This window comes from Heterodontus francisci, chromosome 7 (genome assembly GCF_036365525.1).
Source record: "Heterodontus francisci isolate sHetFra1 chromosome 7, sHetFra1.hap1, whole genome shotgun sequence".
NCBI lineage: Eukaryota > Metazoa > Chordata > Chondrichthyes > Heterodontiformes > Heterodontidae > Heterodontus > Heterodontus francisci.
Genome location: NC_090377.1, coordinates 12032590 through 12046315, shown reverse-complemented (window position 1 = coordinate 12046315; position 13726 = coordinate 12032590). Strand labels below are relative to the sequence as shown.

Here is a 13726-nt window from a genome sequence, read left to right as displayed (position 1 = left end):
TCTCGTGTTGAAATCAAGGAGCAGGAGGGAATAGCAGCTTAGTCCATTCTCCAGTGTTAGGCTTCAGGTTTACATCCCAAGACTGCACTACCGAGGGGGTGCTGCATTGTCAGCAATGCTGTCCGAACAGGTGAGGCCATAAGCGGAGGTGACCGTCTGCCAGTTCTGGCATTTCAGGTGGACACTGAAGATTTTGCGCCACAATTGGAGGAGGAGCAAGGATTTTGCTTCTCGGACAACAGTCCTCCCTAATTTATCAACAAACACACAAACTGGCCACTTCAGCCCCTCGAGCCTGCTCGGCCATTCAAGGAGATCATGACTATATGTCAACTTCATTTACCCCACTTAGATCCATAACACTCAATACATTTCCCCAACAATCAATCTCCGTCTTGAAAGCGCCAACTGCCCACACCACATCTTTGACATGACGGGTCAAATGGCCTCCTCCTGTGCTGTAGATTGACTCTGTTTCTATATGAATAACATAAGAAACTAACATGAGAAATAGGAGCGTGCAGCCCCTCGTGTCTACTCCCCCATTCAATAAGATCAGAGAATCATAGGAGGAGGAGCCATTCAGCCCATCGATACCGTGCTGGCTCTTTCGAAGAGCAATCCCACTTATTCCCACTCCCCCACTGTTCCCACAAATCCCCGAAATATTTCTCCAAGTATTTATCAAATTCCTTTTTTTCAAGCTGCGATAGACTGGTGGAAACAGATTCAATCAGGCAGTGCATTCAAAATCCTAACCAGCCGCTGCTTAGAACATGTTTTTCCTCGTGCCCACTCTGGTTATTTTGCCAATCACCTTAAACCTGTGCCTTCTGGTTACCAACTCTTCAGCCAATGGAAACAATTTCTCTTTATTTATACTACTGAAGCCCTTCGTGACCATGGCTGATCCACAACTCCACTTTCCTGCCCTATCCCCATCTCCCTCGATTCCCTTTGTTTCCAAAGATCTAATAATCTCAGTCCTAAATATACCCAGTGACTAGGGTAAAGAATTCCCAAGATTCACAAGCCTGAGTGAAGAAATTTCTCTCCACGTCAGAACAAGCTCGAGGGGCCGAATGGCCGTCTCCTGCTCCTACGAAACAGGGAGCTCGTCTTTGCTGGAGAGGTTAGTGACTTACAAATCACCTCTAATTATTGAGGAATTAAGAGGCTGGGGTGTATTGATTGCCATGACAGCATCAGAATGCAGTTCTTACACTAAGTGGGAGAGAAGATCCATTTAATCGCCTATGCAACCAGTTTCTGTGGTAACAATCAGCCACCTAAGGGTGGAGGCGAGCACTGCAACAATTGGTTCATTCTGAAGAGTGCATCAAACTGGCTCCATTTTTCTTCAATAGCATGTCCTCTCCCTTTCCCAAATCTACCTGGGCTTCCCTTTGCAACATCTCCTCACCAGCTCATCACATCTCACTGCATGGCAGTCATATCACGAGGTTTTCTTTTTAGAATCATAGCAGGGTTACAGCACAGAAGGAGGCCATTCAGCCCACCGTGTCTGTGCCGGCTCGCTGCAAGAGCGACTCACCACTCCCCCTCTTCTTCCCTGTAGCCCTGCTTATTTTTCTTTTCAGATAATTATCCAATTCCCTTCTGAAGGCCTTGATTGTATCTACCTCCACCACACTCTCAGACAGTGCATTCCAGATCCTAAACACTCACTGAACCTGCCTCCACCACACTCTCAGACAGTGCATTCCAGATCGTAAACACTCATTGAACCTGCCTCCACCACACTCTCAGACAGTGCATTCCAGATCCTAAACACTCACTGAACCTGCCTCCACCACACTCTCAGACAGTGCATTCCAGACCCTAAACACTCGCTGCATAAAAACATTTTTTTCTCATGTTCTTTCACCAGTTACCTTAAATCTGTCCTCTGGTTCTTGATTCTTCGGCCAATGGGAACAGTTTCTCCCTATCTACTCTATCCAGACCCCTCATAATTTTGGACACCTCAATCAAATCTCCTCTTAATCTTCTCTTCTCCAAGGAGAACAATCCCAGTTTCTCCAAATTTTCCACGTAACTGAAATCCCTCATCCCTGGAACCAATCTCATGAATCTTTTCTGGACCGTCTCTCATGAATTAACATTCTCACTAAAGTGTGGTGCCCAAAACTGGACATAATACTCCAGTTCAGGCTGAACCAGTGTGTTGTACAGGTTTATCATAACCTCCTTGTTCTAGTACTCTACGCCCCTATTGATAAAGCTCAGAATTCCGTATGCTTTATTAACCGATTTCTCAAACTGCCCTGCCACCTTCATTGATTTGTGCACATATACCCCCAGGTCCCTCTGCTCCTGCACCCCCTTTAGAATTGTATCCTTTAATTTGTATTGCCTATATATAACGTGCATTTATATTGTATAGTAATACATGAGTGCTAGCAAATCAAATTTGACCTTTTTTATTCATTCGAAGTATGTGGGCATCGCTGGCTAGGCCAGCATTTATTGCCCATCCCTAATTGCCCTTGAGAAGGTGGTGGTGAGCTGCCTTCTTGAACCACTGTAATCCACGTGGTGTAGGTACACCCACAGTGCTGTTAGGAAGGGAGTTCCAGGATCCTGACCCAGCGACAGTGAAGGAACGGCGATATAGTTCCAAGTCAGGATGGTGTGTGACTTGAAGGGGAACTTGCAGGTGGTGGTGTTCCCATGCATTTGCTGCCCTTGTCCTTCTAAGTGGTAGAGGTCTTCGAGTTTGGAAGGTGCTGTCTAAGGAGGCTTGGCGAGTTGCTGCAGTACATCTTGTAGATGGTACACACTGCTGCCACTGTGCGTCGGTGGTGGAGGGAGTGAATGTTTGTGGATGGGGTGCCAATCAAGCAGGCTGCTTTGTTCTGGATGGTGTTGAGCTTCTTGAGTGTTGTTGGAGCTGCATGAGTCACATAAGGAGATATTAGGGCAGGCTTTAAGGAGGCTGAAAGGAGGAGAGAGGGGTGGAGAGCTTTATGGAGGGAATTCCAGAGCTTAGGGCCTCGGAAGAATTGTGGAACGATTAAAATCGGGGATGTGTGCAAGAAGCCAGAATTGGAGAAGGGAGAGATCTGAAGGGTTGCAGGGATGAAGGAGATCACAGATAGGGAGGGGCAAGGGAGTGGAGTCTCTCTTTAGGAATGCAGGGAGATGTGTTTCTGTCAAAAGTCAAATTGTAAGCACGATCAATTCTCTCCACTTTAAGATTGTTCCTGCACTCTGACATGTACACACACTTTCTAGGGCTGGAGGAGGTTACAAAGGTCAAGAGGGGTAACTGGTGTTTGGCGAGTGGGCAAATCAGGTGTCTGGCCACAGCTTCTGGATCCTGGCTGGTTCCAGGAACTCAATCCCAACGCAAAATGCGGGCACTTGCCTGATGTTGATGAAACTGACTGTTGCAAGGTGAATTTGATGAGCCAAAGACTCCAGTAACTTAATCCCATCAGACAGAGTCAGGGGCCTGCTCAGTGGAGAGAGAAAAGAGAGACAGACACGGTGAAGTTAGACACGACAATCACAACAGAAAATGGTGAAGATCTGACATCATCACAGCTTAGTAATCAACCAGTTTTTCTGCTCACTATTTCATGGGGTTCGGCTGTTTTGTTCAATAAAAAGCCTTGACATGTTTGATTGTTACTAGGCTGGTTGGGCTTACTCAAGGTTTCATCCTGCCACCAAGGCCCCCATTTCCCTGCCGCTGGGTCACCCAACACGCCCATCCTTACAGTGCCCAGCCCACATTCACACCATTGGCCGTCTGACATGTCAATCATCATGATGCCCCTCCTTCTCTATTAATCTGGAAAGCAAACAGACTCTTAATTTTCCAATTGGCCGAACCTGGACTCAAACAAACAGTCGTTATCTCCGATGCCGACATTTTTACAACTAACAAGCGGAAATGAGGAAAGGGCCCCCATGATATTTCTGCTGGGTTTTGCTCACAGCAGCACCCAGGAAATGAATCTTTATTTTTTGGAGACTCCAGGGCAATTGGCAACCCTAAATATCATACATCACTATTCAAATCCAACATAATCGATCAAAGATTGGATTTTAGTGTCTCCAACATCCTTGGGCCTTCCTAACGCACTTTCCCTTTGAGGTCTCCTTAGGGTTGGAACATAACGAAACACGGCTGCTAATTTATGCACAGAAAGCTCCCATGAGCGTGATTTAAGATGAATGACCGGTTGATCCATTTGCTGGTGTTGGCTGAGGGATGAATGTTAGCCAGGAGCATGGGAGGACTCCCTCCCCTCCTTCTCTTCAAATTACATCCAGACAGGGCCTCAGTTCAACATCTCATCCAAAAGACAGCACCTCAGACAGTGCAGCACGCCCTCAGTACTGCCCCCTCAGACAGTGCAGCACTCCCTCAGTACTGCCCCCTCAGACAGTGCAGCCCACCCTCAGTACTGCCCCCTCAGACAGTGCAGCCCACCCTCAGTACTGCCCCCTCAGACAGTGCAGCACTCCCTCAGTACTGCCCCCTCAGACAGTGCAGCACTCCCTCAGTACTGCCCCCTCAGACAGTGCAGCACTCCCTCAGTACTGCCCCCTCAGACAGTGCAGCACTCCCTCAGTACTGCCCCCTCAGACAGTGCAGCACTCCCTCAGTACTGCCCCCTCAGACAGTGCAGCACTCCCTCAGTACTGCCCCCTCAGACAGTGCAGCACTCCCTCAGTACTGCACTGGGAGCTTCAGTCTGGATTATGTGCTCAAGTCTCTGGAATATGTCTGCCCTCTCAGGTGGATGTAAAAGATCCCACTGCACTATTTCAAAGAACAGCAGGGAGTTCTCCCCGGTGTCCTGGGCCAATATTTATCCCTCAGGCAACATCTGGTTACCATCATGTTGCTGTTTGTGGGAGCTTGCTGTGCACAAATTGGCTGCTGCGTTTCCTACATTACAACGGTGACTACAAATCAAAAGTACTTTACTGGCTTTAGGATGTGCTGAGATTATGAAAAGGTGCTATAGAAATGCAAGCCTTCGAGCCTCGAATTCTAAACCACGACCGGAACACAGAAAAGAAAAAAAAAAAGGAAACACAAGTTGGGGAAACTCACCAGTTCCGGCTAGAATCAGATTGGTTTTACAAATCGGCAAACACTGACCGCCTAAAGAGAAACGAGGGGTAGTGGCTGAGGGACGGCTTTGTATTTACATCGTCGCACTCCGTCTAATTTGAATCTCTCAACACAAGCGCAACATGGAAATTAACTCCGCCCTGGCTGAAATATTCAGAAGTGGGAGGGGCCTCTGGTTTCCCTCAGAGTCCCACCCTCTCTCTCCCCTTCCCCTCTCAGGTTAATCTCTGATTATTTGGGGTCGGGTACTGAACTACACAGATCCACTCGTTCCAGATTTGACCCGTGCTCCAGGAGCTAGTGTGAAGTGTGCTAACATGGGAGTGCTGCACGTCCAGGATTTCGCAAATATATTCCCCTCCGCACCCCTCGAAAATCTCCGGATTTGGTTCCACCAGCACCGTGTAAAGTGGCCATTCCTCACCCGTGCAGCGACCAGGGTATGCGGCCATGGTATGCATCACATTCCAAACCTGATGCCCATGCACATGCAGTGGGGATTGGATATTCATCAGGTGCAGAGGTGAGAGAGGATGTCAACACAACATGGCTGACCGAGCATGCATTACATGATTTGATTGAGGTATTTAGGGTTTTGAAAGATATCGATAGGGTGGGGAGACACAGGAGACACAAGAGAGAGAGGTCGATGTCTGGAACTCTCTCCCACAAAAAGCAGTAGATTCTAGCTCAATCATTTTAAATCAGAGATCAATAGATTCTTGATGGGCAAAGGTCTAAAAGTTTTTTTTTTAATTCTTTCATGGGACGTGGGAGTCACTGGCAAGGCCAGCATTTGTTGCCCATCCCGAATTTCCCTTGAATGGAGAGACTTGCTAGGCCATTTTAAAAGTCAACCACATTGCTGTGGGTCTGGAGTCACATGTAGGCCAGACCAGGTAAGGATGGCAGATTTCCTTCCCTAAAAAGGACATTCGTGAACCAGATGAGTGCTTACGACAACAAATGATAGTAATGGTGCCATTACTGAGATCAGCTTTCAATTCCAAATTTTTACTAATTGAATTTATTAGTTAATTGAATTGAATTTCCACCAATTTCCCATCTGTGGTGGGATTTGAACCCATGTCCCCAGGGCATTAGCATGTGCCTCTGGATTACTAGTCCGATAACATTGCCGCTATGCCGCTATCTCCCCCATGATAGATAGCCAAGGCAGGAGGTCAAAATGGAGTTAGAATACAGATCAACCTTATTCTAACAGAAAAGGTGGAAGAGGCTCGAGGGGCTGAATGGCCTCCTCCTGTTCCTCTGCTCCTACAATGCGAAAATGGAGCCAGCTTGTTTGTAGAGACTGGCACTTCGATAAAGATAGGTTGCCAAGGCAACATTCTTCACACATTCTTGTGGTCAGCTAAATGAAACTTTTCAAGAGATAACAAAGGAGGGCAAGGCCTTTGTTCATCATAGAATAATAAAGCCGAGGAGGCGGCCACTTGGCCCCTCGTGCCTGTGCTAGCTCATTGAAAGAACTATCCAATTAGGACCACTCGCCCCTACTCTTTCCCTATAGCCTGCTGCCAATATTAGCCAGAAAGGCTAAAAGTTCCCCCTTAGGGGGATGTGTCGCGCACAGCCACAGAGCCTGCATTTGTATAGCACCTTTCACAACCTCAAAAGTCCCAAAGCACTTTGTAATGGAGGAAGCATGGCAACCAATTTGTGCACAGCAAGCTCCCACAAACAGCAATGAGATAATGACCAGATAATTTTTTTTAAAAAAAAAGAGATTTTGGTTAAGAGGTAAATATCGGCCAGAAGCACTCCCTGCTCTTCAAATTAGCGGCCATGGAATCCTCTTCATCTGCCCGACACAGCAGATGGGGCCTCAGTTTAACCACTCGCCTGAAAGACAGCACCTCTGACAGTGCAGCACTCTTTCAGTCGTGCACTGAAAGGGTCAGCCTAGATTATGGGGCCAATATTTATCTCTCAACTAACTAGCATTACTGCAATGGCTCACTGGAGTGGTTCCATTTACTCCCTTCAGTTAGGCAATCCTGCAGTTGCACCACTCTGGGGTAACACGGCAGTAACAAGAACACAACCAGATCCGGGACGTCCCCTGTTGCGTGGGCTCCGAGAGCAAATGGAAACTCAAGACGAGCAGAAGTCAGCTCCTTAATTGCTCGTAGAAAAATGCGGTTCTTACTTCTTGTTGGTGACGATGTAGGCGTATTCCTCCTTATGTGGAAAGGTTGCACGGGTTGGGGTCCTGCCTGGCTGGAGACCGTCTGTGTGTTTTAGCAGCTGCTCGGGGGCCAGGTCGAAGTCTTCCAGCACATCGGTGAGGTCCTCCCGAGACTCACCCAGCTCCACAGCTGCTGCCTGGACCCTCCGCCCATCCGCAGCCCCGCTCGGACCGGAGCCGGAGACAACGGCCGCCACCACCTTCTCGCCATCCCTTCCCCCTGCAGCCGTCGAGACGCCCGAAGGACTGGGCAGCAGGTCCGGGATCTGGGATTCGCTGCTCTCCCTCACTCCCATTTCCTTCCAGCGCTGCATGGTCCCTTCCATCATGGAGGCCTTCAAAGACACAAGGATATTTTCTCAGGTTCAGTGTTTCAATATTGGGAAGCATTAGCTTCTTCACAAACTAGACTCCATCGCATCTTACACAAATTCCACCCACATTGCCACCCTCCACAAAATCATCCTGAGAAGCCATCACCTTCTTAGAGATCAAGACATCATTACATGTTCAAGTTACAGAAAATAAAATCACTTCCCATCCTCCATCTTGTCCATAACTACAACAACTTGTATTTATATAGCGCCTTTAATGTAGTAAAACATCCCCAAGGCACTTCACAGAAGCATTAAACAAGATTTGACACCGAGCCACATCAGGCAATGTTAGGTCAAGTGACCAAAAGCTTGGGCAAAGAGGTCAGTTTTAAGAAGTGTCTTCAAGGAGGACGGAACGGGGGTGAGACACTCCTGCTCCTCCATTGCTGTGAGAACAGATACAATGGAGGACCTCTGTCCTTGCTGGTTTGAGGGGCTCGTACCACACCAGGCAGTACATCCGCCCTCAGTGTCAGAGGGGAAACAAGCAACTTGGCGATATTGAGATGTCTGTATCCCGTACCAGCATTTACAAACCTCACCTTCTTCTGCATCAGACTGTGCCTCTCCATCGGAGCTACAAGAAAAGGAAGCAGGGATTAATCCCATGAGTGTAACATCGAATGGGAATTATCCACAACAGGTTTAAGAAAGAATTGCATTTACACAGTGCCATTAGGATGTCCCAAAGCTCTATACAGCCAATTACTTTTGAATTTTTTAGGAAATGCTACAGCCAATTTGTGCACAGCAAGCTCCCACAAAGAATAAGGCGTTTTCTTTTTAAGCAATGACCTTTGAGGGAGATCAGGGAGAACACAACTGCTCCTAACAGCGGCCACAGGACCTTTTATGACCCCGAAGGGGAAGACAGAGCCTCAGTTTAACATCTAATCTGACAAACGGCACCTCCAACAGTGTAGCACTCCTTCAGTACTGCGTTGGAAGTGTCAGCCTTGGATTTTGTGATTAAGTCTCTGCAGTGGAACTGGAACCCACAACCTTCAGACTCAGAGCGGGAGTGCTACCCACTGAGTCACGCAATCATTCACTGAGCTAACGTGAGGAAGTGGAGGCGAAAACAGCTTGTATCTTAGATTACAATAGTGAGGACACTTGTTAAAAAAAATTACTTCATTGGTTGTAAAGCGCTTTGGGACAACTGGAGTTGAAAAGTGCTATAGTAATGTAAATTTATTTTCTTTCAAAGAATAGTCTCAGCAAGTCACAAATCGTTCTACCCAGCTGTCATTTAAATACTTGTGTGTGGTGAAATTAGGATTATTAGAAGTGAATTACTTATTACTGTTTGTATATATTACATCCAGAGTTCCAGGTTAGGACAATGTCACCTCCTCAAACCCCCAAACTTAGCCTATTCCCCCCCATAGCCCCAACCCTCACCTCCACAAGGACGCCACCCAGCCTTAACTCATTCCCCCACCCCCATTTCCAGGACGCTCCTTTTTGCTGGGATTCTCTCTCTCCCATCAGTCTGACCTGGGTCAGGCTGGCCGTCTGTTTTCATGAGCTGAAGGATTGCTGCTGACATACTGTTAAGCTGTTGGTCGCTGAGGTCTCGGAGATCGATGCCGTATTTACCCAACTCCATGACTATCCTCCGGGCAGCTGGTTCTGCAAGGAATGGAACACACTGGAGTATTACAGAGCAACTTGCAGACAATTCTCTAAACACATTTTGCTCGAGGATGCAATGCATTACTTGCAAAATCCCAGCTCTTCTACATCACTGCTCAAAAGACTTGAGCACAAAATCTAGGCCGACGAGATGGTGGGAGTAATGGAGGAGAGGACGAGGGTGTCACGGAGGGAATGATCCCTTCTCTCACCTTCACATGGTCCATCTCCGACACTTCCCTTCCTCTACTTCTCTGTCTCCATCTCTGGGTATAGGCTGTCTACTAATATTCATTACAAGCCCAACAATTCCCACAGCTAGCTTGACTACACTTCTTCACATCCTGCCTCCTGTAAGGACTCCATTCCATTCTTCCAGTTTCTCCGTCTCTGACGCATCTGCTCTGATGATGCTATCTTCCATGACAGCGCTTCTGATATGACCTCCTTTTTCCTCAACCGAGGAACCCCCGCCGCCAACCCTCCCCATCCCACTGTGACTGACAGGGCCTTTAACCGTGTCCGGCCCATTTCCCGCACCTCTACCCTCAGCCCTTCCCCTCCCTCCCAGAACCGCGACAGAGTTCCCCTTGTCCTCACTTACCACCCCGCCAGCCTCCACATCCAAAGGATCATCCTCCGCCACTTCCACCACATCCAGCGTGATGCCACTACCAAACGCATCTTGCCCTCCCAGCATTCTGAAGGGATCGTTCCCTCCGTGACACCCTCGTCCACTCCTCCATTACCCCCATCACCTCGTCCCCTTCCCACAGTACCTTCCCCTGCAATCGCAGGAGGTGTAATACCTGCCCATTTACCTCCTCTCTCCTCACTATCCCAGGCCCCAAACACTTTTCAGGCGAAGCAGCGATTCACTTATCAAAGTGATTCCTGACAACGCAGTCGGCCACCGACGTCATCAGGCTGCGCCAAGGTGCGCACACGCGCAGACGGGCTCCTGCTCTCTGCGCGTGCACTACATTCCGACTTGCCATGACTGGTTAGCGCATGCGTCGATGACATCATCGCGTGACGTGTGCATCTTCGGGCAACGCACCTGGTCGGCCTCTGCACATGCACTTTACACGTACAGCAATGCAACGCCAACGGGTATTCACCCATGTGTCAAGCTCGGCTCCCCCCACCCTCACTGCTCTCTCCGGCCACTCCGCTCTTTTGGCAGCTCCACTCCGCTCCCCCACCGTCCCCGGCACGCTCGCTCTCTCCCTCCCGCCCGCCATTGTGTGCTGCCATGTGTTTAGGTTAGGTTGCCTTCGTGTGATTATTTGAGCAGTGCCATATTTAGTTCTGGCAGCTGCCTGAAGTTGCAGACTGACATTTTAGTGGCACATGCTGCATTTGCACATGTGCCACTGCAGCGCCACCTTGTGGTAGCATTGTCAGCAAACGCAGGATTTACTTGTACTACTTTCAATTTAGTAAACTGTATTCGCTGCTCACAATGTGGTCTCTTCTACATTGGGGAGGCCAAATGCAGACTGGGTGACCGCTTTGTGAAACACCTTTGCACAGTCCGTAAGCATGATCCCGAGCTTCCGGTTGCTTGCCATTTCAACATTCCCCACTGCTCTCATGCTCACATCTCTGTCCTGAGATTGCTGCAGTGTTCCAGTGAACATCAACACAAGCTCGAGGAACAGCATCTCATTTATCAATTAGGCACACTACAGCCTGCCGGACTGAACATTGAGTTCAATCATTTCAGAGCATGATGGGCCCCTCTTTTTATGTTTAGTTATTTTTTATTTTTTCTTTATTTGGTTATTTTATTTTAGTTTTTTTAAAAAAAGTTTGTTTAGTTTATTTCGACTGTGCCTACCCAGGTTTTTTTTTTTAAATGTTTGTGCTTGGAATGCTTTGTGCTTTACTATTGCCACCCACTCTGCTTTGTCTTTCAGCACACCATTAACATACCGTTTGCCTTTGCTCCATGACCTTCTGGTCAGTTATTCTCTGTGACCTTGTCCTATCAACACCTCTTTTGTTATCTCTTGCCCCACCCCTGCTTTACTTGCTTAAAATCTTTTACATTTCTAATATCTGCCAGTTCTGAAGAAGGGTCACTGATCTGAAACGTTAACTCTACTTCTCTCTCCACAGATGCTGCCAGACCTGCTGAGTATTTCCAGCATTTCTTGTTTTTAATTTCAGATTTCCAGAATATGCAGTATTTTGCTTTTATTATTACAAATAGATTTGGTTATTCTCACTTTTTTGTGGGATCTTGCTGTCTGCCAATTGACTGCCGTGTTTCCTACAACAGTGACTAAACTTCAAAAAGTACATCATTGGCTCTAAAGAGCTTTGGGACATCCTGAAGTCACAAAAGGTGCTACAGAAGAGATGGAAGTTATACCGCAGTTTTACAAAACTCTGGGTGGACCTCACCTGGAGTAACGGTGTTCAGTTCTGGGCATCAGGCCTCAGGAAGCAAACCGTATAACTTGGGAAGTAGAGAGGGCTCTAAACTAGAGGGGTAAGGGATCAAGCCTGGGTAGATGCAGCAAATCAAGGGTAGAGTCAAGGCAGGAGAGCAGAATCGTAATATGGAAATTGAAGGTCAGAGAATGACAGGAAGGGACAGAAAGAAAAAACCTAAAGAACACACCAACAGTCAAGAGCTGTTACAAAGATAACAAAAAGACAAAACTAAAGGCTCCGTATCTGAATGCACATAGCATTCATAAAGTAGACAAACTGATAGCGCACATTGAAGTAAATAAATATGATCCTTTAGCCATTACGGAGATGTGGCTGCAGGATGACAAGGATTGGGTCCTGAATATTGAGGGGTATATGACATTCAAGAAGAATAGGAAGCTAGGTAAAGGTGGAGGGGTAGCACTGTTAATCAAGGATGTCATTGGTGCAATTGTTAGAGATGACCTCGGTTCAGAAGATCAGGATGTAGAATTGGTTTGGTTGGAGATGAGGAATAATAGGGGAAAGAAGTTACTAGTGGGAGTGGTCTACAGGCCCCCTAACAGTAATCACAATGTAGGACGAAGTATACAAGAAGAAATATTGGGTGCTTGTGCTAAAAGGATGGCAATAATCATGGGCGATTTTAATCTACATATAAACTGGAAAAATCAGATTGTCAATAGTAGCCTGGATGAGGAGTTCATAGAATGCTTTCAAGATAGTTTCTATGTTGTGGAACCAAACAAAGAGCAGGTTATATTAGACTTGGTATTGTGTAATGTGGCAGGATTAATTAATGACCTCAGAGTAAAGACATCTCTAGGTAGCAGCGACCACAATATGATTGAATTTTATATCCAGTTTGAAAGAAAGAAGTGTGGGTCCAAGACTATTATTTTAAACTTGAATAAGGGCAACTATGTGGGCATGAAAGCTGAGCTAGCTGAAGTGAACTGGGTTACTAGGCTTGGAGATAGATCGATATAGAAGCATTGGCAGACATTGAAGGGGATATTTCAGAATACTCAGAATAAATATATTCCTACTATAAAGAAAAATTCTAAGGGGAGGACCCACCATTCGTGGTTAACTAAAGAAGTTAAGGAAAGCATCAACCTTAAGGAAAAAGCATAAAATTGTGCAAAGATGAGTGGCAGGTCAGATAATTGGTCAGAATATAAAGAACGGCAGAGAATGACAAAGATTAATTAAGAGAAAGAAATTAGAATACGAGAGGAAGCTAGCTAGAAATGTAAAAACGGATAACAAGAGTTTCTACAGGTATTTAAAAAGGAAAAAAGTAAAGTGAGTGCTGGTCCTCTAGAGAGTGAGAATGGGGAGTTAATAGTAGATAATAAAGGAAATGGCAGATGAAATGAACAAATATTTTGCTTCTGTCTTCACTATATAGAGGATACAAAAAACATTCCAGTAATAGCTGTAAATCAGGAGGTGGAAGGAAGAGAGGAACTTGGTGAAATTACAATCACCAGGGAAGCGGTACTGACCAAACTGATGGAGCTGCGGGCTAACAAGTCCCCGGGTCCTGATGGGTTTCATCCTAGGGTCTTAAAAGAGGTGGCTAAGGAGGTAGTAGATGCGTTGATGTTGAATTTTGAAAAATTCGCTAGATTCTGGAAAGGTTCCATCAAGACTGGAAAGTAGAAAATATAACCTCTCTATTCAAGAGGATGGGGTGGCAGGTAACAGGTACTATAGGTCAGTTAGCTTGACATCTATTGTGGGAAAGGTGCTAGAATCGATTAAGGAGGTTGTAGTTGGACACTTAGAAAATCTCAAGGTAATCGGGAATAGTCAGCATGGTTTTGTGAAAGGGAAACGATGTTTAACCAATTTGTTGGAGTTCTTTGAAGGAGTAACATGTGCTGTGGATAAAGGGGAGCCCGTTGACATACAGTACTTGGATTTCCAGAA

General features: G+C 46.6%; 1 protein-coding gene across 1 annotated transcript in view; it reads right to left on the bottom strand.

The window, feature by feature from the left end:
- Window positions 1-13726, bottom strand: part of LOC137371850 (receptor-type tyrosine-protein phosphatase-like N) — a 349861-nt gene that overhangs the window by 273513 nt on the left and 62622 nt on the right. The window contains exons 7-10 of the mRNA XM_068034799.1: window positions 9206-9340; window positions 8248-8282; window positions 7290-7663; window positions 3373-3478 (exon numbers count right to left, since the gene is read on the bottom strand). Of these exons, the coding sequence (XP_067890900.1) occupies window positions 3373-3478; window positions 7290-7663; window positions 8248-8282; window positions 9206-9340 (650 nt within the window). The remainder of the gene's footprint in view (window positions 1-3372; window positions 3479-7289; window positions 7664-8247; window positions 8283-9205; window positions 9341-13726) is intronic.